At 34.3% G+C, this 23,105-nt stretch overlaps 1 protein-coding gene across 12 annotated transcripts in view; it reads left to right on the plus strand.

Annotated features, from left to right (window-relative positions):
* LOC138943350 (bromodomain adjacent to zinc finger domain protein 2B) overlaps positions 1-23,105 on the plus strand; it is a 157,309-nt gene that overhangs the window by 70,987 nt on the left and 63,217 nt on the right. For 6 of the 12 annotated variants that reach the window (XM_070314102.1, XM_070314104.1, XM_070314103.1 and 3 more), the window contains exon 1: positions 21,344-21,999. In XM_070314102.1, the coding sequence (XP_070170203.1) occupies positions 21,958-21,999 (42 nt within the window). In that variant the 5' untranslated portion in view covers positions 21,344-21,957. Of the gene's footprint in view, positions 1-15,733; positions 15,794-21,342; positions 22,000-23,105 lie in introns of those variants that run through there. The other 6 variants (XM_070314106.1, XM_070314108.1, XM_070314112.1 and 3 more) reach the window with 4 other exon arrangements.

Raw genomic sequence — 23,105 nt, forward strand, 5'->3', positions numbered from 1 at the left:
ACCAATACAATATTTTTGCGAATATTGTCTTGTCTGGGGTCTCGTGCAACCCTACTTGTGTGCGATCAAAACATTACTGAATGTAACAAAATTGATATTCATACATTCGAAGTATGTAGATGATAAGTTACAATAATATAATAATGTTATAAATCGACTTTTTTTTTCAATCGAGATTCGTATATCGAGTAAGAATTATTGACGCTCTTGCTATAAACATGTTCTTTTCTTCATATCTTTTTTCTGCTGCAAGTGGCATATATTGTTGATTATATCGACAATTATCGAGTGACAGTCTATTCGCTTTACGAGGACCTTGTACGATAACTATCTGACGCTTAAACATTGTTTTCGAAGTAGTTACGTCTGCTACATACATATAATATTGAGAAGTTGGCCAAACTCACGCCTGAACTTTCTGCACAATGCGTGACTTTAATGTGTACGCGAGTGCGATCGACGCTCTCTCGCAGTCGAGTATACAATCTGGAACAGTAACAGCATCCCGTCGCGCTATTCTCTCGATGGATGTGAGAAAAACAATATTTGATAAAATACAATACTGTATAACAATTATTTGCCGCTTCAATATTAAAATACGATGTGCAGCAGGGATTGAATAACGTTTATTCGTATTATTTTTAAATATTTTATCCCATAATATCCTACATTATCTGCAAGAAAACTATACTCCTGATATAATTTTTACATCTACATTCCTCCCGCAGTAGTGGTTATCTGCTAAAACGATAAAATTGCAAATTTTAATAGAAACACGTGACCGTCATATTTCTGCATGAAATTGCTGAAACACTTGCTTTTCCTCGCTTTATACTTGTACAGGAATTCGCGATGTCATTAAATCTGCGAACAGAGGCGAAATTACAATAAACCGAATTTCCGCTCTTAATTAGATGGCGAAAGTTTCAAAAGGTTCCTAAAACGCGCGTGTGTAACTCAAAATCGAAACACAACGTTTCCCGCCGCCGCTTTGTCTGTACACTTTGATAAAAAGAAATTTTACCGCGACTTTCATTTTTGTTTATACGGGGGACGCTCATCGAGAGTCGAGATTTATCGGACGAAGGATAATGAATCGTCTCGTGGAGGCTTATCGATCTTTATGGGGCTATTAGAGGGATAGGCCTCGAACACGTGTTTCAGGCTGCAAAGATCAGCGCGCGCGAGCAGCGGCTTCCTTTGTCTTCTCGGCTAGAGAGAGGAAAAGATTCCGCGATTATATATACTCACATAATCGGCCGAACAAATTTTAGACGCGGTGACGCAATCGGTTACCTGACGGCGAGCGATTGAGCGGAAATATTCACAAAATTCATCTTTAACCATCTCGAATCGAATTTTATACGTGTGGACGTTCTCAAGATTGAAATTCTCATCGGGAGATTCGTTTGTTTAATATAATCCAAGTGCTTCGAAATCGTCAGCTAGGTCTGAAACTTTCCGCTAGAATCAAGAGTTAGGATCACTTTCAATGTTTGATCGATTCTCACGAACGATTTCGAGTTTAAGACATGAAAGTGACGAATGTTATATATGTACAAGGTGTTAGAAAAGTTTGGAAACGGTCAAATATCTCGAAAACGAAACTTCTCTGAGAAAAATGTTTCGAACCAAAGTTGTAGAGCTTTAAGTGGCACATTACATAATAATATTAGTATGGCCTCAAATAGCACCGTCAAGATCATATAAAAATCACTTTGAATTTTTTAAATGGAGCCCTCTATTTTTCATTACATATCCTTGTCGCTTACCTCGAGAACTTTCCAAAACACTATAATAAAGTATTTTTTTATTAAGTACTTTTTGGGTTATTTTATATTTTAGTCTGACATATTTTGATATAAAAAATAGTAAGTAAATAAAAAGTACTTAATAAAAAAATACTTTGTTATAGTGTTTTGGAAAGCTCTCGATGTCAGCTACAAGAATGCTAAATAAAAAATGGGGGTTTCTATTCAAGATTTTAAAGTTGACCTTCACATGACCTTCAAATGATTTTCCAAGGTCAAATCATTGTCACCATCTTATGGCCCCCTTGAAGCCACACAACTTTTGTTTGAAACTTTTTTATGTCAGATTATTGTAAGTGCCTTAAGAATCATGGCGACCGTTACGAGGACCACCCTGTATATATATATATATACATATACATATATTACAATCGTTGTTATTATATATCATCCGCAATATTCTCTTCGTCCTTATTTCATCGGCACATATCACGCGGCTGCTTCGCTCTCGCGACTGTCGGCATATAGTTATTAACGCCGGAAGCGTGGCCGTCGTTTTTTTTTTCCGTCCGCGCACAACGCAAGCAACAAATGCAAACAGCATTTGCATCCGTTGAATAATCATCAGTGTTGGTTGAATGAATATTAAGAATATTGGCGCACATATCAAGGGCCGCGATTCGCGCTGGCTCCTCTTTCTCTGTTTGCGCGATCGCCTGGTTGGTGATCGATCGTCCCGTCGAATAAATGGATACGTCTCCACGGGTTTACGGAGAATGAGAAAAAGAGAGAAAGAGAGATCGAAAGAGATATAGTACGTGTATGAGTGAGAAAGGGAAAGAGACCGAAAGGTGCATGCGGTTCGGAGCCAGAAGACGAGGAAAGGAGAAGAAGCAGGGGTTGATTTATGGCCGACGGCGTTGAGGCGTTTTCGCTGCGTAACTTCCGCCAATTTCATTTCGTCTTGCCTCGGCGGGGGAGTCCGATTTCCGGTTTCTAACTAAAGAGCCAATTTTGCGACTCGCCGTGCTCTTATTGTCCTCCAGTACAATATTATAGCAATGTTTTCTTGCGAAATATCCTACAACGAAACATTAGGACTGAGACACGAATCACAATGTAAGATTAAAATGACCTATCTCGGGTATTCAATAAATAAACCAGCATTAATTGTATAAAAATTGCAATGATTATAGACGCGTCCATATTTGATAAATTTTATTAAAGATTTACAATAATTAGATATTAATAATTAAATCTACGTATGAATGAGAGAGAAAGATATAAAAGAGATCAACGATATCCTTTCTATTTCCTTCATATGTATTTTATTAAATAATCGAAAGAATTGTACGATAAAATAATAATATAAATTAAGTGTTACGCATTTAATTGTTCATGAATTGCACTGTGCGGCTTTTATATGGAGAGAAATTAAATTCTCAACAATTTTCACATCTCTATGTTAAAAGATAAATGCTATTCAGTGTTCTTGAAATTCTTTGATAAAAACTATTTTCAATCATATCTATTGTTATTGACGTTTTCTATTATCTTTATCTATGACCGGCTTGCGTTGATCTTTTGTTTCTGTTAGTTGATCTTTTATAATCTTTGAGAGTTTTTTTTTTTTTTTTTTTTTTTTTAATCTTTTATTCTCTATCTTTTCGATACTTTTAAAAATCTCTGTGATTGCTATCGAGGATTCGATTGTTAGCGTCGATGAATCGCCAACTGAACGCGGCAAGAACTTAACGGAGCAAGGATTATTGCAGAAATGAACGTGACGGAATCAAATCTAGGCCGTGCGAACTCTGAGAATTGGAACATGCTTGCAGGTGCGAAACCTCGCAAGATTCAAGGGATTTAAAGAAACGCGTCTTTTTTCTCCTGAAAAGCCACCTTTCTCGTTACATCTGAATTTAAAACGTGGGACATGACGATTTTCAGACAAAAAAAAACATTATTTTTTTCACCCTCGTTAAATTTTGTTTTGTCGTATTGCGGTCGCCATTCTTATTTATTTATCTCTTCATTTTATAGAGACAAAGAGAGAGGAAGCGCCATGTATGTAGAAGATATTATGCAATTTTTTGTTGAATAACAGTTGTTATCATTCAAACTGTAACGTTTTATTATGCTATTGATTTAATATTGATTTGATTTAATGAGGTAAATGGAAAAAGATAGCATAAAAATTTAATGCTGTGATTGCTTTTATTATTGAATATTATTAATTATTTTCTCTGCGTATTGAATATATATTAGCATCTATTTTGTTATAAATAAAAAAAAACGTCGAATAGATAAATGCAACGATTTTTAAAGTTTATTTTTTTTATTTATTTATTTATTTTTTTTTATTATTATTATTATTATGGAATAGAGGTTAATCTTACCTTGAAATAGACTTGCTGAAGGAAAAATCATTTGTCGATTATATACTGCGACAGATATAAGCGGCAATGTTGCGGTGTTTCGCGAAAATTGTCGATTAAAACTTTGAGGTCGGCCATTAGCCTTCACCCATATTACTCAATCGCAACCATTGCTCGATTGCGCCAGCTATTCTCCGCTCGGCTCGTCGCGGTTGTATGATGGTATCGAAGGTGTTGCACGCGAAATTAATTCACTCATTAATTAATATGAGTACTTAGACGCTCCTTTGCTCGATGTATCATATACAACGCATATATTATTCCGTATGATTGCTACCACGCGCTTGAACTACATTTCCGAGCATTGTTACGATTTTATATGCAAAGTGCCTGTGGGGTAAAAAGAGAGAGAGCTATGGTTATAAATTTCACGGGGACGGATAAAAATCACAAGCAAAAAGTGAATTAAGTTGGATCTATTCGTGGCTAAACAAAATGTATGATAATAAACGTGTTTGATAAACGAAAAGATATTCTTTTTCGAGATTGCAGTTCATTTTTTTTCTATTAATATCTAATCTTAATTTAATTTACTACTTTAACGCGATATATTTTCTCCCTTTTGTTTCGTTTTAGAAGTTTTATTCTTTATTGTGTTGCTTTTATTCATTTTTTTTTTTTTTTTTTTTTTTTATTTAAATTAAATATTACGGTAATTATGTGTGCATTTTTTCGACATTAATATGAGATGACATGATAACGGGAGCAATGGCAGTAATATTATAACATTTTTGCTAAAACACGATTTGCCTGTGCAGTATATAGAATAGAATATTATACAAGATGAAGAAGATTCCCGCGTAATATTTTTTGCATAATTCTATTCGGGCTAACAACGAAAAGCTTTTTAACGAAATCCAGAAAATATTGATGATTTATTATTACGTTAATGCGTTGAGAGAGGAAAGAGATATACATAACTACACAGAGGAAAAGGTTTCTTTAAATTTAATATATCTATTTGTTTGACTTATATTTGTTTCGTTACAAAAACATAATTTTATACGGAACATTATTTTGTCGAATAAAAAATTTAATGGTTTCGTTGCATTAAATCGTGTTGTTTGACGGAAAAATAACTATTATGTGGAATAGTATAATTCATTCGCTTACCGCTATGCGGCGCGCTATACTTCACTATAGTCGTATTCAAGTTTCTGTCATAAGTATATACGAATAAGGCCTGCAAAATGCGACTAATAACATTTAACAACTATTTCTATCAGTTTCTGATACAATCTCTATAGAAGAGAATTCAGATAATGAAACTGATTTTTGGAAAATCGGACAGATAAATGTCGGATATTCATTTATTCGGATAGAAATTGCGAATAAGTAAAATTAAGTTTTTCTATATATATGGTCCTAAAATGCTTTAAAGATTTGATTAGAAAGATGCAGTAACGTGCCATTTAACTTTATCCAACTTGTTTTAAGATTTATTTAAATTGTTAAAAGTAATATAATGAATCTTTTAAATAAAAGAAGAATATTGTTTGAAAAAATAATATAATTGTTTAATTTGAAGAAGAAATAAAATTTATTCAAAAAATATTGTATTTAAAATAAATAAATATATTATTTGAAAATCAAACAATCATATTTCTTACTTGAAACATTAGTATGATTGGATCATTTCAAGGATTATATATTTCTTTGGTTACAAGAAAATTTATTAAATCCAAAGAAACTTTTCTCTCCGTGTACTGTCTCGATAGGCTACATTAGAGATATTTCACGCGAAATAAATTCATGCGCGTTATTTTATGACTGTTTAACTACATCGATAATGACAGTCAATTGCGGCAGAGACAAAAAAGCATTGTCATTATAAATTGGTTAGTATACGTTAACATGTGTTACATTGAATTTATGGATCACGAAATCATTTGCAATTTCAAGACTTACTTACCTAAAATATTGTATATTTTTCTATATCATTATTTATTTTTGCAACTTTAGTAAGATTTGAATCGCGCATTGCCAATTTGGATTATATTATTATATTACTTAAATTTGAAGCATGACTCGTGTATGAAAAGCTATTCATTAAGGATGTATGTGTCATATATCAAAACATTGACAAAAGTATATGAAAATTTCATAGACTGTTTTATTATTTCTTTTGACTATCTATGCAAAACCTAAGCACAATTCTCTTAAGGTTGTTGTTCTTTTGGAAATTATTTAAATTTAAAATTAGTATTGATTTTTATGGAAAATTGCATATTGTAGCACTTATTGACAAATTTGACAAGAAAAAAAACATTGCCAAAGAAATTATTTTCTTTTACGAAGACGTTAAAAACTATATTATTTTCTGATACTTTAATTCTTTTTTTATATTTTGGATTTATTTATTTGATTTTTCAAACAGTATAATAAACGTAAGAAATATATTTTTTTTTCTTAATTTTGGTAGTTTTTTGCTACTATTGTACAGCCAAAAACCTTAATTACATATAAAACGAAAACTATCTTGCTGCTTCGACACTTCTTTCTGGTAAGATTAATTTTAGATTTATTAAAATTTATAATTAAAATTTTATAGAGAAACGGGATGAGTATATCACATATATCCTCTATATATTGAAGAAATAGATCTTTCGAAAATGCATCAAAATCGAAGATCTCTTGATAACGAGAACGCGAAGTACGCGAAAAAATCACGTTCGTATATCAAATTGTGGATCGGATTTTTTTTTTTTTTTTTTTTTTTTTTCCCCTTCCCTCGCTCTCGGAGAAGACATTAACCTAGATACCGGTGTACATGGAGAAGGTCGTATATAAACATACGTTGTATATATACTTATATACGTGCATCGACGTGTCTATATCGTTGTGTTTATATATAAAACAGTGAATAATAATACTCGGACCGGTGAATGCACGCGTACGTGTACACGCACGCACACATATGCACGCGCAGCTGCTGGTGGCGCATAAAATAAAGGATTATGTATTTTCTTCTCCCAGTCTGTCTCTCTCGCACACGAGAGCTCGCGTGTGTACGTTTATGCTTACGCCGTAATGGCAATGTACACGCACTTTGCGCATACGTATCGCGAAATGTTTACCATGTTAATTAATTGTACGATAGAAGCCTTTGTGTGAACACAGGAGTGAAATTAAATTTGGCAGTGTGCGCGTATAGGGTGTTTCCTAATAAGTGGGAAGTATTGCAATGGTGGATTCAGGACACGAAAATAAGAAAAAAAAGTTCCTACAAACATATATCCGATATGACCTTGTTTCCAAGTTATAGCCTGTTTTATTTTTCAACAGAATTAAGATAGTTAAGATTACAGGAAGTGGTCAAAATGACCACCTCTAACTTGAATACAGACTAATCCATACATAAGATGCATGTCTGCCATTTCATTGTTTGATCAAGCCATAATTTTCACTTAAATTGTTACGTTAATAGTACTAACGTATGATACGAATATCTTTACTGAGCACAAGATACGAACCATACTTACAACATAAATAACACGTGTTTATGTTTACAGATTAGCAAAATCTTAAGTCCTTTAAATATTGTAGATAAACAGCAAACCGATATTCAAATATGCTATCTTAATTCTATTGGAAAATAAAACAGGTTGTAATACGGAAACAAGATCATATCGGATATATGTTTATATTTTATATGAACTTGTTTTCTTATTTTTGTATCCTGAATCCACCATTTCAATACTTTTCTCACTTGTTAAGAAACACCCTATATAAGCAGAATTCACGAAATTTATTATTTCTTTCAAATTATATTTAATGTCAAAGATTTAGTTAGAAAACGTTTTTTAAAAGATATTTTGAATTCTGCATTATTATTTTGAAAATATGCATTTATTAAAAATAGGGTTAATATACAGGGTGTCCCATTTTAATGGGCCCACTCGAATATCTCAGAAACACTGCGTTAAATCGAAAAATGTTTCAAACAAAAGTTGTGTGGCTTCAAGGGGGCCATAAGATGATGACAATGATTTGACCTTGGAAAATCATTTGAAGGTCATGTGAAGGTCAACTTTAAAATCTTAAGCAGAAATCCCCATTTTTTATTCAGTATTCTTGTAGCTGATATCGAGAGCTTTCCAAAACACTATAATAAAGTATTTTTTTATTAAGTACTGTTTGAATTATTTTATATTTTAATCTGACATATCTTGATATAAAAAATAAAATATTTTGTAAAATATTCAGTGTTCGATAATTTTACCGTAATACTTCTATGTACAGAATAATAAGAGAAATTAATTAGTGCTAAAAAAAAAACAAATAATTGTTTAAAAAAAATACATTGTAAATAATTTTCTTAAAAACATTTTTTTTTGTTTTTTTTATACTAATTGATTTGTCTTATTATTCTGTACATAGAAGTATTACGGTAAGATTATCAAAAACTAAATATTTTACGAGATATTTAATTTTTTATATCAAAATATGTCAGATTAAAATATAAAATAACTCAAAAAGTACTTAATGAAAAAATACTTTATTATAGTGTTTTGGAAAGCTCTCGATGTCAGCTACAAGAATACTAAATAAAAAATGGGGGATTGCATTTAAGATTTTAAAGTTGACCTTCACATGACCTTCAAATGATTTTCCAAGGTCAAATCATTGTCACCATCTTATGTCCCCCTTGAAGCCACGCAACTTTTGTTTGAAACATTTTTCGATTTAACGCAATGTTTCTGAGATATTTGAGTGGGTCCTTTAAAATGGGACACTCTGTATAAGTATAGGAAGAAATTTTTCAGGAACTGCTTTATTCTATCGTGTACATGTGTCACTAGAAAAAATCGCAAACGATTGAAAAAAGCTTATTTATCAAATGCATAGTTTTCTTTCTAGCCCCATTCTATATGCGTTCGTGGATATTTACATTGCGAGCAGAATCCTATACGCGTATGCGGTGCGTCAGCGCGTAAGAACGCGCCAATGCTTGTGAATGAAACTGTAATAGTGGCGAGTACACATACGTGCGTACGTGAAGTTACTATATATCGATGACTCAGTCAGTCCCGCTGACTCTCGTTACAAGTCGTAATTTACAGACGCTTTCTCAAAAGGTCGTTGAACTTCATCGAAATCTGTCTTTTTTTTTTTCGAGGAGCTTCCTTTTTCTTAAATCTTATTAAACTCGATATATTACAATTATATGAATATAGACATTAATTTTATATAGTACGGTAATTAATGTATTACAATGAGTTTTGCAAACTTGCAGATATGCCAGGCTAAATGAAAACGGCCTTAATGAAAGCGAAATTAACAAGTTTGAAAAGAATTCATAACGCAAATATTTTAAGATATATTAATAAAATATTTATATAGTTTATTAATGGGGGAGGGGGGGGGGAATACTAATTTTTCAAAGGTATAATTATTTATTGAGAATACGCCATTAGGTACAATTGGCAGAAATTATAATGATTGCATATTCTACATTTAATATGTAACATTAGAATATATTTGTGGTTTTTCGTTTTTGACATAACAATTGGTACATGAATAGATGAACGGCGGGCAAGCCACAATGGTCATGATAATCAATAGATAGTGGCTGATGATATTCAATTGTCTGTATCAACAATTAAAAGTGGCAAATGGCCATTTCGTGTTTCCATTCGTCATTTTGTGCTGAACTATAATTTAACAAAATGCAGCAATATGTCCAAAATGATCGATAATCAAAGATAATTATTATTCTACATTACATATACACACAAGGTATCTCACAAGCTCCGTACAATACTTTAATAGTGTATTCTATTCTAGATAAAATAGAATCAAAAATTCGAATACAAAAATTTTACATATATGTAATATGTGTTCAGAAATGGACGCGGTAATTGTGTTCTGCTTTGACGAGCATCGACGAGGCGCGTATACATATATAAAGGCGTATTCTTAATTACAGAGCAGACTGATAGAATTATGCAATATTCTTTTTTCAATGCATCATCGATGTGTAATCATACCTTAGTTCATATTTTTCTGTTTCAAGTAAAATGAAATGAGCTGTTTTCTTGGATCTATAAGTAATGAAATCGATATAATGTACAATATATATATATATATATTATAATTTGCGACAGATACTGTGAGAAAAGTGAACGGTGAACGATTAATATTTTGACGTTTTGTGTCGCGGTTTACCGATAAAAATAATCGTTATTGCGAACGATACCGATAATTTAAATATTCACGCATATGCGTGATTGACGTTTGGGTGATAAGCGTCGCGTTATTCATGAATTATGAATACAATTGAAGCGCTTGATGTCGCCGGAATAGGCGCGATGTGACTTTTCCGCGGATTGGCCGCCTTTCTATGGGGCCAATCCGCGATTGTGCTAGGTCGAGGCTCTCGGCCGTCGTTATCAACGTCGGCAGATAAGAACCTTTCTCGTTAATTAATGAATTAATGCCCCCGGCACAGATAAAATCGTCCGAGGTCGAGCGAGCCATTGAGTCTCGAGTCTTTAATCCACGTCACCGGGAGCAAATCGCGCCTTCCGCGCGATTGAAGAAAACCAAAGGTCGTGTCAGGGTGCACGTAATTAATTGCACAACAGATTATTGATTATTCACGAACACGTAGAGAAAGCTTGAAGCGCATAAAATGATGTAAGATAGCGGCGAATTCTCGGCTCTAATGACATCGTGTTTTTTTCTTCAAAAAATTCTTTTTTTATCTACGTACGAGGGAAGATTAGCCCAATTATTAAAGATATTTGTTTGTTATGGTAAGAATTTGTATAATCTTCTAATCTTCTTATATTTGAATGTATATATTCAGATTGTGACAGAGTACAATTATTTGGATTATTGAAAATTTTTGTTATCGTGCAATTCCCGAGAGAGAAAATTGTGTATAGATTCTCTACTGTATAAAAATATAATTATATATTTATTTATTTTTATACGAGCGTACACATAATATTTTAATGTCGCAAGTTGCCAAAGGATTTGTGAGGGACATTATTCACTGCGTATCAAATATATACATTTTACGTTCATCGACAAGTAATACGAAGGGGAGATTTTTGGCAGAGAGTTAATGCGTAAATGTAAACTGAAACGTAGTTTTCGCGAAATTTCGAAATATTTCTCTTGCTCGAGTTTCTAGAGATTAAGAATATTATCCCGTTTATATTATAATATTAGGTGAAGATACACTATCTTGCTCTTTCCAGGTTTGAGGTAATTTAGTTTATAAGGTAAAACATTTAGATTATATAACCAGAACGCGGTTATATATGGATTTCAACGCGGGTAAGCTATTTTATTTGACAGACTCGTTGAATAATATTAATGTTAATACGCACGTGCACATCTTTTTAAGAAAAAGTTTGGTTATTATTTTCTTAGATTGATAAATGTATCATACATTTGTAAAATATATACGCGATATATAGAGCATAACCTATAATATATAGGGTAAACGTGCACATTAGGTTACACCTCACCGATGACTTTAACCTTGACATATGTTGGCAAGGACACATGACCCTGAGTAGCTTTTCCTTATAACTTAACCGGCGGTCTCTTATAGTTTCTGAGATATTTAAAGTTATGATTTCACAATTTTAATGATTTTTCTATTATAAAATATAGAAAAATAAAGGTTGTTTACATTGTATATACATAGATTACACGTGAAAAAAGTGTTTCTTTACATTTCCAGAGACGAAGCGCGCGCTCTTTGGATTTTTTTACTTTCCACGCAAAGTGAGGTTTAACCCAAACCTATGTGTTTAGTTTTTTTTATAGTGGAACCCACTGCATCCAAGCATATACTTTTCCATCCACACAACAATTGTAGGGTGGATTTCGCTTTGCTTTGTAAAGTATATGCGTGCACACAATCGGTTCCGCTCTCTCTACGGGGGGGTTTCACTTCCTGAAAATATAACCTAACCCAAACCTATTTCTTTGGTTTGGGTTACGTTGTATAATTCAAACCAAATTTTCGGAAATAGGTTTGGATTAGGTTATACCTTTTGGAAGTGGCGCCCCCCCGTAAGGGGGAATCCACTGGCGTCCACGCATATACTTTCTCATCCATGCAACAATTGTGAGATGGATTTTGCCTCTCCTATTCTGCACAATTACCAAAAAGGATTAGGTTATATCTTCTGTTTCTATATTATTACTCAAATGTTAACTTTAAATATCTCAGAAACTACAAGAGACCGCCGGTTAAGGAAAAGTTATATAAGGAAAAATTATTCAGGGTTATGTCCTTGACAACATACGTCAAGGTCAAAGTCATCGGTGAGGTGTAATCTAATATGCATATTTACTACCATGACTTTTGCTGAAATATCCTTCAATAAGATTATCATTATATTATTAATATTTTGGTTTAATTATAGATTTGTGTGTACATAAATTTAAAAATTAAAAGGTTTGACGATAATCCTATTCGATCTACAAGAGTAATATCGATTTATTGTCAGTACATTACCTGTACAACAGCCATCATTTGTTAAAAAAGAAAAAAAATCTACGTTATGCTAAAACCACAAATAAGACACGAGCAAGCGCGATCACAACACGTCGATTGTGCTTCGCGCAAGTGGCCCGTAAAAAAATTTTTAAGTATCAGCGTTTCAAGAGATATAACTATATCGCTCTCTGTGTGCTAGAGACAGCGTAACGTGTTGCAGAATTGTTTTATAGGGGTGATTACGATAACTGTGGCCCCCTATTTGAAAGATTGTTTCTGAAGACATTTTTGACGAGGAACACGGGAAAAATAGTAAAAAAATTTTCTGACCAATAGTTTTCGAGATATATCACTTTAAAGTATTGGACATGATAATAAAACTTTATAAAAACGGACTCAACGATGTTGAACTTGATATATGTTGTTAAGATCATGATCCTGAGTAACTTTTCTTTATAACTTAATCGGCGGTCTCTTATAATTTTTGAGATATTTAAAGTTAAAGTTTAATTCGAAACGAAAATTTGGTTTGGGTTATATAACGTAACCCAAATCAAATTTTAGTTTTAAATCAGAAATAGGTTTGGGTTAGGTTATATCTTTCGGAAGTGGAGCTCCCCCGCAGGGGGGGGGGGGCGGAACCCACTGCGTCCACGCATATACTTTACAATGCGAAGCGAGGAAATTAAAATAAATAAGAAAATTAAACAAATTTTAACAAAAAAGATTATGAATGTGAATGATCACTTTCGAAAACTGAATACAAGCATCTCATACTAATAGTAAGAGCAACGAGAATTTTTTGTTTATGTTCAAAAAACGTAAACAACGCAAGACATTGGTAGTACATACGATTCTAACCTACACATGGAAGATACTCGCGACAGTGATCTTCACAACATATGTTAAGGTCAAGGTCATTGGTAACGTTTTATTATCATGTCCAATACTTTAAAGTGATACATCTCGAAAACTATTGGTCGGAATTTTTTTTTACTATTTTTCCCGTGTTCCTCGTGAAAAATGTCTTCAGAAACGACCTTTCAAATAGGGGGCCACAGTTATCGTAATCGTGCCGTTTTATAGTTAGATACACACGCGTTTGGGCGATATCCGTCATATCGATCATAATTTCTGTCGAAATGCGATGGTGTACAGACGCGACACACCGAATAGCGACTTTGCAACGATGGCGCAAGCAACGCTAACATTGACTCAGCATTCATGCATTAGCGTGTGCGCCAGGGTAAACGCTTTTGCTACATTCATGTGTTTCCTTTCCCGCGGCAAACGCGATCGATGGCAAATATTACTCTGGTCAATTCCAGCCGGCAGTCTATTTACTTGTTTGTGGTATCACTTTGCTGCGTCGATAGGGAAAAGTCGAGTGAACGAGAGAGAGAGAGAATGAGAGCAAGGGGGAGGGGGGGGGGCGAATGCCGATATGTGATTCCACGATTTATATATACACGATATGCTTTCGACGCATCAAATAGCGCAGGCGTAGTTACCGAATACCATATTCAACCATCTATCTCCCTCAACGAATCTTGCAGCCAGTTAATCGTTATGATATGTGTAACGGCGACACGATTGATTTGAAATTAATTTCAATTTCGGTCTGAATTATACTAGTGATTACAGATGCTTCCGCTATATTAATGAACATTTTTCTAGTTCTAATTATTAAAATGATTTATTAACTCTTTTGCATTAGCGCGTTAATGTAACATAATCCAAGGAGAAATAGATATGTCTAAGAGTGATGATGCCAACTCTAAAGTTACAAACGTTTAAATCGTACTATCATTTAAATAAAGTAAGGATAATAAAAAAATTTTAGAAAAAAAAAACCGAGAGAACACCTCTCTCGTTGCAGGAACGAGAAATTTGTTTCATTATCATCAGTTTGATCGGGGGATATTTCGCTTCCACGCGAAATAACGAAGCGATCAACGATCTCGCGAACGAAACCGATAAGTATTCGCTAATGATTGCGTGCTCTTAATAATTTTATTGGTCGACTGATATAAGTAGGGTTGCACGAGATACCAAGACTAGTTTTGGTCTTGTCTTGATCATGTCTTGAATTTCAAGACAAGATTTTAAATTAATTATCAAGACAATACCAAAACAAATTATCAAGATTCTTGATCTTATCGAGAAGTCTTGGTTTTTAAAAAAAGTTATCTAATTGCTCCCGATCTCTAAACGGAGATTCTAATTAATATGGAAATAGGCGAGAAAGAGAAAAAATTTTATTTATTGTTAGTAAATAAAAACATTTATAAATTTAAAAACTTTAAAAAATTTAAATTTAAAGAGTCTGCGCATCATTATCATTACACACTTTAATGTGACATAAAAATAGCGCAAATTAATTACTTTATATTACTTAATTTATAAAGTTTAATTTCAATACTTAAGTTTAAAAATATATCTATCGTTTTTTGTTTTTCTGACCATATTTTATTTTTCATTGCTTTTAATCCAAATAAATCTTCATATGCTTTTTTATGATCTTTCTCCAAGTATTTTTTTAATCCAGTAGTGTTACTATTTTTCATTTTGATTTCTTTAGTCACGTTTTCTTTTCGACATAATAAACATACGCCGATTTTTTCATTGTTTCTTGTTTCATACTTAAAATAAGTTTTCTATGTGCATTGTTTAACTGCACTTACTTCCGAACTTTCATTATCACTTTCGGAAATGTTTGCATGTTCAGCGGAAGAACTTGGTTTTCGTTTTTAGGTTAGGTTAGGTTAGGTAAAGAACAAACGAAAATCGTGCTCGGCGCTTCGGATAACAGAAGAAATCAGATATACTTACTACTTTCTGTTTTTTATCAAGCTGACAAATAATTTAGTGTTAAATAAAAACTGTTAATAAAAATCAAGGCAAGACAAGATCTTTGATACGAAAATCCTCTCAAGACTAAAACAAGATTAAAATTTTCAAGATCAATACAATATTTTTGCGAATATCGTCTTGTCTTGGGTCTCGTGCAACCCTAGATATAAGAACCTAGAGAGCATTCGGCGTCATTATTAATGACATAATATATTTCTATGTTTCAGGTGCAAAGTGGAGTCTCGTGGAGCCGGCTTCTACTATGAGTTGAGGCTTCGTAATTAATCGTGAGTACACGAATCCACCTCGCATATACGTAATGTACATATGTGTACATATAATACGCCGGCGCAGACATACGCGAACGAGAGGGACGCGAGATCATTAAGCAATGTCCGTGTGTGCCCCACACATATGGAACATTGGAATTCCCTAAATTGCGAATTTGATACCGTGAATTTTATCGCTTTCTCGCTTCCTTTATTTCAAAATTCACTTTCGATGTATGATTGTATTAATTGATCGTATCTTTTTTTTCACCGCGAGGCAATAGAAAGTCGAGTGTATAACTCGCGGCGGTTTTCGTAAGTAATACTTATATATAGATATTATCATTTCGATATCAGATCCCTGATTCTTTTCTTCGTGCAAAGCAAGCGATAGAAGCGTCGAGGATATTCATCGCATTAATATTTCACTATAGGGGATTTCTATTCTTGCATCGCGAGCACTATACAAGTGCATTGTATGTATATCCCATATATGACGTCGTACTTTTTTTTTTTTATAAATATATCTCTTAAAAAAAAATAGCGCTTCTTTAAACTTTCAACAATAAATAAACCGTAAAGTGCATTAAACACGTATCATTACAAAAAAAAAAATCGATTACATCAAAAATCCTATTCTGTTATCTTTAAACACGATGAAAGCTTAAAAGAAGATAAGGATTTCATAAATATGTACGATGTTTTGCGTGTACGAATTACTTTATACGATTTATTATAAATCGTTACGTTTCGTTATTATTGAACAGAAATTCTTAACGACTCCGCGAAATTTTAAACATGTTGGATATATCGTATCTTCTTACTTGCGTCAGACTGGCATTATTTCGCCGTAGCAAACTAGAATCGCGTTACGGGTTGAATGAAGCGCTATTTGAAGCGCGTTTAATATGACTTCGTTTCGCAAATCGCGTCGGATTCGATTCGCGGCGAGCGGAGAGGGATATAGGCGGCAGTTTTTCATTGTAGGCGTCCGCGTCGACATTCTCGAAAGAGATTACGGCGCTCGCCCAGCGCATTTCTTCGTATCGATCGTCGCCGCGCGAATACACTCACATAATTCGCTTATTACAGCTTCCGCGTATCTCCGCGTTTTCCCCACGGTATTCCCCGGCTTCTCGGGAAAGAAGTATATGCGCGCTCGGTCGGGAGGGGAACACCTACTCGCGTTTGTGCATCCGCGCGCTCGCTCTCGCTCTCGCTCTCGCACGTTCCCTCGTTTGCGAGTATCTCGCCGCTATAATTGCAGTCGATGCGACGTATGTTACGTTATAGCATGTGACGCCCCGGTTGCCCCGTTGCGTACGCGCGCGCGCGCGCGCGCGCACCTTGATAGCACGAATGCGCGCGCGTGTCTCGTTGTCTGTACGTGTATTTGGGGCGCGTGTGGGCAAGTCTCCAGTTAACGGCACTGTAGCGTTCATGCAATCGTATTTGTGCTCGTTGGAGAAAGAGAGACAGACATCGAAAAGAGAGGGAGAGAGAGAGAGATATATATATATATCGGCGAGCTCTCTCGAGAGAAAAAGAGATCGAGATAGCATGAGAGAGAGTGAGAGGGGGGGAGAGGGGGGGGGACACGGAGTAATCGAGGGATGGTTTTGCTCTGCTGGCTCTGTATTGATTGCTGTGCTGCTCCTCCACCTCCACCATCTCTTGCGACGATCTCTCTCTCTCTCTCTCTCTCTCTCTCTCTCTCTCTCTCTCTCTCTCTCTCTCTCTCTCTCTCTCTACTCGCTTCTGTCCCGATCTCTTCTCCCGCCCTCACACCAACGCGACCGCTCGTAATGTCGGTTCGCTCTCGGCGAAACCATCAAGATCCGAGGTCCTCATTGCGCCACGTATCTCTTGCCTCGAAACGCCCCGACGAGAAAGAGAGAGAGAGAGAGAGAGAGAGAGAGAGAGAGAGAGAGAGAGAGAGAAATCCGTCTGTAATTGACGCAGATAGGAGTGCCATCTGTCGCGGCACCGACAGCGGAGAGGACGGGGAATGCGCGTAATGCCGTCCTCGGCGACGTGTTCCATGTAAGGATTCATTGAATGGGAAACGAAGCTCGGCCGCGAGCCGGCTCTTCGTGACTCTGTTGAGGCTCGCGTGTTTCGTCTTCCGTGTCTCTCGATTCGCGTCATCGTAATGTCGCTTAAACAGTCGAGCGGTATTGGCGTCTTAGATTTTCGTACGCGGCACAATTCGGCACATTAAAAATGAGTTTGAATAAGATATAACAATAATGAGTTAACGAGACCGCATCGTATGCGTGAAATTTGAAATGATACTAAATTAGAAAATTTATCTCAATTTATGAGCGTTAAGATTTATGACACGCGTGAAAGAGAAAATTTGCACTTTTTTTTTTTTTCTTTTTTTCCCCGATCACAATTTGAGGAGAAATAAGTTTATATACACTTTATCTGTAATTTCTTTACAGTATACAGGGTGTAAAAGAGCGCCCGTATCAGCAGTTTTTTGAGGAAACAACGCATTTTCGTGAAAAATGTTTCACGCAAAAGTTGTAGAGCTCTAAGTGGCGCATTATATAATAATATTAGTATGACCTTGAATAGCACCTTCAAGGTCATATAAAAATCACTTTGAATTTTTTAAATGGACCCCCCCATTTCTCATTACACATTCTTGTAGCTTACCTCGAGAGCTTTCCAAAACACAATAATAAAGTATTTTTTTATTAAATACTCTTTGAGTTATTTTATATTTTAATCTGACATATTTTGATATAAGAAATTTAATATCTCGTAGAATATTTAATTTTCGATAATCTTACCGTAATACTTTTATGTACAGAATAATGAGACAAATCAATTAGTGCAAAAAAAAAATTAAGGAAAATACATTGTAAATAATTTTCCTAAAAACAATCATTTTTTTATACTGATTGATTTGTCTCATTATTCTGCACATAAAAAAGTATTACGGTAAGATTATGGAAAATTAAATATTTTACGAGATATTTACTTTTTTATATCAAAATATGTCAGATTGAAATATAAAATAACTCAAAAAGTACTTAATAAAAAAATACTTTATTATAGTGTTTTGGAAAGCTCTCGAGCTATAAGAATATGTAATGAAAAATAGGGGGTTCTATTTAAAATTTTCAAAGTGATTTTTGTATGACCTTGACGATGCTATTCAAGGTCATACTAATATTATTATATAATGCGCCACTTAGAGCTCTACAACCTTTGTGTGAAATATTTTTCACGAAAGTGCGTTGTTTCCTCAAAAAACTGCTGATATACGGGCGCTCTGTTACACCCTGTATATTGAAGGTATCTTTTACACTGAAGAAAACTTGTTTTTCATTCACATTCATTAACATTATATTGTATATATTTTGCACGTGAGCGGTGTAAAGATTTATTATTATTCTATATTATCATAAGGTTTGTGCCTTATGCTAAGAAATATAGTAACATTTCTATTTTATCTATTAGCGTTATCGTAACCCATATTAAGTTAGCCCCCCCACCAACGCCAAATTAAATCAAATACATCAAATAATTTAGTGCTAATTATGTGCTAATTAGTTGCCGTAGTCCGAATTTTGTTGCTCAAACCGTTTAGCAGGAATTTACATTCAAAGTGGGGGGTGCTAGCTTGACATTAAGCCCCCCCGATTTTTAATACTTTAAGACGAGCAACAAATTCAGTTTCTTATATATTTCGATAGTACATCGTCCACAGATTATTTTAGTACCCAAAACATTCGAGCAACAAATTCTTTTAGTTAATTTATATAATATAAGAGCGCGTCGTATAGGGTCCGCGGCGACAAAGTATCGATTTTTAATACTTTAAGACGAGCAACAAATTCAGTTTCTTATATATTTCGATAGTATATTGTCCACAGATTATTTTAATACCAAAAACATGCGAGCAACAAATTCTTTTAGTTAATTTATATAATATAAGAGCGCGTCGTATAGGGTTCGCGGCGACAAAGTATCGATTTTTAATACTTTAAGACGAGCAACAAATTCAGTTTCTTATATATTTCGATAGTACATCGTCCACAGATTATTTTAGTACCAAATACATGCGAGCGATACATTTTTTTATTTACTTTTACTTCGCGCAAGTGAATGGTACGGCGCGGCGAGACTGAGTATATAGTGGTATTAATTAAATAATATACTTTTTTTAAAATATTTTTATGTTATTTTAGAGCAACAAAATAGCAACAAATAATACGTCTCGATAATCGCGCTTGTGCGAAGAGCGTTACGGAAAATTTAGGCTGGACGGATAGATGGGGGGAGGGGAGGGGAATGTCGTCGAATATCTCTTCCAAGAACAGGAGCGAGCGAGTCTTTTGCGAGAAAAAAATCGTGCGCCAAAAAACCTTCGCGGTACGAACAAGGATAAGATAACGAAGCTCGAGCGATACTTTTGCAATCTCGCGATTATATTTTCTGGCGAAATTATACATATAATTGAAGAAGAATCATATATTTTAAAAGAATATTAAAGTATATTGAAATACGAAACGTGTGAAAAACGCGACGCGAAGCTTCACCAATTGTGAAATTTCTCATTTAGCTGTTGGTACTCGTGGTTTCTCGCGGCATTTCAGAGACATCGATTAACGTTGACACGTCACCCTTAATTGGATTTCAGTAACATTCATAGTTTTAAAACTAACCAATCACCAATCAAGAATCGAATGACCGTGATTGGTCAATTTTACAACCATGAATATTATTAAACCTGACGTGTAAAATTAGTCGACTAACCGAACACATTTTTTTTTTCTCTTAAATAAAAATATTTTATTAGGAATGTTCATATGTGGTGTGTGAGCTGCTTTTCAGATATATTCCTCCTCGAATCTTACACATTCTATTCAACGATTATTCTCGTTGTATTATCGTTTCGCCATGAAAATTGATCGAGATTTTGTAATATAAGCTCTCTCTCTCTCTCTCTCTCTCTCTCTCTTTCTCTCGAGCCGCGCTTCTTTGTTTATATCTGAATGTTTTCATCCAACTTTTTTGAACGCTTCTCTACCGAGACGTTCGGCGACGCGGTCCTCCCCTCTCCTCACCTATCCGTCTAGCCTAAATTTTTCGTAATCGCGTCAGTCTCTTCGCACAAGCGCGAGTCTCAAGACGAATTACGGTCGCGCGCTCCGTGTTTCTCGCGTCTTTTTATCCGTCGAAAGTGAGATCTGCGTACGAACGAGTGTCGGGGGGGTCTTGTATCGAATAACAGGCGATTATCCGAGTGTAATATATTAACCCGTGTAATCGTGATTAAGGCATCTTTCGATATATATATACTCGCAAACGACAAGATTTTTCCCACGCATCTTTTATCTATCGAAAATGAATTTCGCATCCGAACGAATATTCGAAATATCCGAATCGAGAGTAATTTGTAGTTTTGATATATCGACTTTATAATACGATACAACGATCGATGAATACATTATTTAACATATTTTTAGGCGCTGAAATAATTAACTCGCTGTCGTATATAATAATATTGCGTTGAAAATATAAGCGCGTCGCGTTCCACACGTTTCTGCTTTAATATTCTTTAATATTGTTTTCAAATGTAATCCTTTTTTCAGAGTTATATTCACAATTTCATAAATCGAGATCGCAAAAGAGCGTCGCTCGAGCTAGTTTGATTTATCTCGCGCAGGATTCTTCGCGTACGGTTTATTTCTTGGAAGAGACGCGCTCGCTCCTTTTCCTGGAACGGATATTCGACCACGCGTTCCCCCCTCCCCATCTGCTACTACTCAACCTGCCTAAATTTTCCGTAACCGTTACAGTAACCGTCGTATTGCATTAGCGTGCGAGATTGAAATATTCTTTCCGTATTTCTCGCCTTTTTTTATCCATCACAAGTTTATCCCGTGTATAAAGTGGATGTCGTGAGTATCGGGAATGTCGATTAGAATCACGGAAAATCGTCTCCGTCCATTTATTAATACGCGATTATATGTTCTTTCGTGTTTATAATCGGCATGGAAATAATTTTACCGCGTCATTGCATATGGCGGATTTTGAACTACGAGTGAAATAGTGATTATGAGAATAGTGATTATGCATGAGTGGACAAATTGATAGACTGTCTCGTCTCAATTTGAAGCGAAGGGAGCAACCGGAAACGGAAAGGATCTCGCGATGACCAGATGCGGAAAGAAGTGAGACATGCAAGGGCGGTGCATCGGTCGGTCAGTAGAATTTATTATTAAACATTTAAAATTGTCAATATAATTTTTAGTTTATGGAAACAATAGTATTGAAAAATCGAGTTGTTTTTTGATTAATTATTTATGATCTGATAATCATATAAATATTTAGAAGTAAAACTGACCATATTATCTTTGCCTTGATTATTTCTATTATTCGTCATTGATGATTACTGATGATTTCATAATTATAATCGTTGAGCGCATTAATTTTACTATTTTATTAGCATTCGAAATCATCATTAATACGATTACATTTTATTTAACTCTGATCACTCTGTAATCTTAACATCCTTAACGCGTCATTTTTAGAGAATGAAAATTATCCAACATGTGCATTAACGAAATTAACAATATGCGTGTCAATTTATTTTTTAATTTATGGAAACGATGATATTGAAAAATCGAGTTGTTTTTTGATTAATTATTTATAATCTGATAATCATATAAATATTTAGAATTAAAACTGACCATATTATCTTTGCCTTGATTATTTCTATTATTCATCATTGATGATTACTGATGATTTCATAATTATAATCGTTGAGCGCATTAATTTTACTATTTTATTAGCATTCGAACTCGATCATTAATACGATTACATTTTATTTAACTCTGATCACTCTGTAATCTTAACATATATCTTTAACGCGTCATTCTTAAAAAAGCAAGAGGAGCAACAAATTCAGTTTCTTATATATTTCGATAGTATATCGTCCACAGATTATTTTAATACCAAAAACATGCGAGCAACAAATTCTTTTAGTTAGTTTATATAATATAATAGCGCGTCGTATAGGGTCCGCGGCGACAAAGTATCGATTTTTAATACTTTAAGACGAGCAACAAATTCAGTTTCTCATATATTTCGACAGTATATTGTCCACAGATTATTTCAGTACCAAATACATGCGAGCGATACATTTTTTTATTTACTTTTACTTCGCGCAAGTGAATGGTACGGCGCGGCGAGACTGAGTATATAGTGGTATTAATTAAATAATATACTTTTTTAAAAATATTTTTATGTTATTTTAGAGCAACAAAATAGCAACAAATTCTAGTATATTTTATTTTTTGATTCGAGC

The sequence above is a fragment of the Polyergus mexicanus genome, unplaced genomic scaffold, assembly GCF_030449975.1.
Source record: "Polyergus mexicanus isolate NDT 795.1 unplaced genomic scaffold, iyPolMexi1.0 SCAF_26, whole genome shotgun sequence".
Lineage (NCBI taxonomy): Eukaryota > Metazoa > Arthropoda > Insecta > Hymenoptera > Formicidae > Polyergus > Polyergus mexicanus.